Genomic DNA, 3,413 nt, shown 5'->3' with positions numbered 1-3,413 from the left:
CCCGACGGGGGGGGGGGTGGGGAGGCGACGTGGGCCTGGTTAGGTGTTGCTTAAAGTCTTTCAAAAGTGGTCCAGGGGTGAAAAATAATTAATCTTTGAGAGTTTAAAAGGATTATTTAATCGATTTTAGAGTCTACTAATATGTAAAATATATATAATCTGTTTTCTCCCCGACGAACTGTGGTATTTCTCCCCGACGGTGGTGTGGGGGGAGGGGAGGGTAGGAATGGCAACTGCCCAAGACAGGAGCCATGGCTCTTACACCCCACCCACCACTGCTATGTCTTATCACATCAGAGTTTTTAAAAAACTGACATTTGTTTCAAAATAAAATTATATACAATATTTAAATTAAAAGGAAAAATACTGGAAAACAACAATTCTGTGGAAAAATATAGTTGGGTTGGAGGATATAAATTGAATAACAAATACTGAAATGTGAACCTAAGTTAAATACTGGAAGAGAACCAAATTAATTGCTACTTAAGAAGGCTTCATGCTCGAAATTCCTGCTTAATTTACTTTTACGGTTTGTATCTCAACCAAGATCTAGTCACCGTTTCCCAAGCAGAGACTTGGTAAAAAAAATGTTTCTATAAGTAATGATTTAGAAAAACAATTAAACAGCAATATACAATACGAAATAAGAGCAGGTAACAGTGAAATTACAATAATTATAATTTCACTGTTCCCTGGGATAAAATATAAACGTATAGTCACAGATAAAACCTTCATTGTCTAATGTATTACCAGGGAACAGTGTAATTTTACTGTTCCCTGGTATTATAGAGTACGTACCGGTGCTCCGCACGGTGTTGAATGAGTGAGGAAAGGTGGCGATGTATATAGTTGAATGGGACGCATTGGCGGTCTGAGGGGGTCAATGGGTCCTGACCTCCTTTTGGGAAAAAATCATTAAAAAACTGAAGGGGAAAACCTTGAATTTTGAAGAACTTAAGACACTTGAGTATAGTCGTAAAAGCTCATTTCTCGCCGTCTAGGAATCAAAATTTTCCAGGGAGAGAATCCCTCCCCCTTATTTTTTTCTCTTTGGGGTTTATCGATTCGTGGAAAAATGTTACGTATGCAAGTACTCATTTTTTTTTATGTATGTATACACACATAAATATTAGATTAATAATAATATATATAAATATAAAAACAATTTGTTTATATTGTGTGTACGCAGCAAATTGAATTTTAGTAATTTGTATAATAAATGGATATATAATGTATATATATATATATATATATATATATATATATATACATACATACATATATATATATACACACACACACACACACACACACACACACACATATATATATATATATATATATATATATATATATATATATGCCTAATATTCTGCAGCCTAAATTACTCAACAAATGTATGCCTATATATTATAATAATACAAAAATAGGCATATAATACAAGTACATAATAAGAAATCAGTTATTTTATTTGTCGGGTGTAATTACATGTATCGACGTCCGTACAAGCAGGAACAAACTGTACATATACAAAGATTATTAACTCGGTTGGGCCAAGTTGTGTATTGTACAAAATGGCCTGCTGCCTTTATTAATAATTAATCATGTATTTTGTAGGGGGAATTACAATCGACATCCGTACAAAGCAGGACCAAACTGCACCAAATGTTCCACTAACGTCGGCCAGTGCTACAACGGTTTATGTCGTAAGATCTAATTTGTATTGATTATCATTATTACTGAAAAACACTAGTTTGCTATTTTTCCAGTGAATTTGTTTATTTGCCTTACTAATTCTTTCGTGTAGTTTCTATGTACCAGAATATCGTCGAAAATATTAATGGTGTGCAAATAATCGGATCTAGTAAATGTACAATGATATCAGTAGATGATAAACACAGGCCTATAATCATCTAAAGGATCAACTTTAGCATTGTATCCAATAAATGTATGATCACGATATCAAACGTCCATAATAAATGCGTAATTATTAAATTAACGTCAAATTAAATCACCGTAAAAAAAAAGAACAAATCGCACTAATCCAAAATGTATATTTGTATTAGTCTATCATCTGCAATTTCGCTTGTGAACTTAATTCATATAGGCCTATATTCATTAAGTGTGAATCAGAATGATTGTATTTTGTATTCTTGTTCATTATCGTTTTAAGGTGGCGACCACTCTCATTGCCTTATGGCGTTAGAAATGAAACGTGGACTGTGTCAGCATTTTTGAAATTGGTATATTTTATCGCTTAATAAGCCAATTTGTAGTTTGAACTGCGCATGCTCATAGCAGGTCTATAAACATAAACAACATACACACAACGAAGGTTAATCGGGAACTTTCGATTGTACGACGACGGTAGGACGTAGAACGTAATGACGTCACTAACGGTCATCTGCGCATGCGAGAACGTTACGGTCACCTTGTCGAGGAGACTCTTGAACGCAATTTGGTCAAATTTATGTACGCAGAGAACGTAGGACGCCAGGTAGGACGGTCACGCATGAGTGATTCCGTTCTAGCGTCGTGTCGTCGTTGCACAAATCGAAAGCGCCCTATAATCTCCTCTCTCTAAAATGGTTTATAGACTAGTGTAATGCATTCGCTATGTTCTGTAATCTGAAAGTTTCTGTGAGAAAAAAAGAAAAAGGCCTCCTCTTCAAATATGAATATGTTACTTGTTTCTCTGTTTATAGGGTCGTGTAAAGAGCATAACGAAACATGCAGTAAGTAGACCTTCATTTTGTATCTTTATATCAAACAATGATAATTTCGAGAGACAAAATGTTTCGATTTTTAATTGGAAGATAATTAAAGTTAATATCTTACTGAAATATAAAGTAAACAATTAAAATATAAAAAGTTACACTTATTACACAAAAAAATATGAATAGAATAATTTCCATAGAGCAAAATTAAGTAGTATTGAGAATAGGACAAGTTTACGAAGGAATTAATTCTTAGAAACTAACGCAATGCAAAACAAAATGATCCCACATAGAGTTTATATTGAAAATTGCTTTTTTTTCCCGTTTAATTGATTTATAGTACCAATACGATTTTCGTTGAATTTAAAAATACATAAATATGTCAACAAAATAGAACAAATACAGGATAACTACTCCGTTGTATACTTTACAGTTTGTAGGCAAATCTGTCATAACTGTGGGACATTGAACGAAGAAAACTGTACATGCGACTGCAAAGTTGGTTTTACGGGAGGAGACTGCTCAAGTACGTCATCTGTTTATTAGATAACAATCGTCCTGTACCTTCTAGTTAGGCATTTGTTTACCTAACGCAACCAAAAACTGAAAACAACATAGGCCTATTTATTTTGTTAGCGCAAATTGTGTATTTGATAATATAATATAATATGATATATAGCCTATATATAAATATAT

At 33.4% G+C, this 3,413-nt stretch overlaps 1 protein-coding gene across 1 annotated transcript in view; it reads left to right on the top strand.

Moving 5' to 3' along the window:
• Positions 1 to 3,413, top strand: part of LOC117124024 — a 16,124-nt gene that overhangs the window by 8,492 nt on the left and 4,219 nt on the right. Inside the window, exons 9-11 of the mRNA XM_033270146.1 lie at positions 1,618 to 1,706; positions 2,706 to 2,735; positions 3,151 to 3,243. Coding sequence (XP_033126037.1) covers positions 1,618 to 1,706; positions 2,706 to 2,735; positions 3,151 to 3,243 — 212 coding nt within the window. The remainder of the gene's footprint in view (positions 1 to 1,617; positions 1,707 to 2,705; positions 2,736 to 3,150; positions 3,244 to 3,413) is intronic.

Source organism: Anneissia japonica, unplaced genomic scaffold (assembly GCF_011630105.1).
Source record: "Anneissia japonica isolate Jap-2015-1 unplaced genomic scaffold, ASM1163010v1 scaffold522_len1101056_cov227, whole genome shotgun sequence".
Classification (NCBI taxonomy): Eukaryota; Metazoa; Echinodermata; class Crinoidea; order Comatulida; family Comatulidae; genus Anneissia; species Anneissia japonica.
Note: the sequence above shows the minus strand (reverse complement) of the source record. Positions and strands in the feature narration are given on the sequence as shown.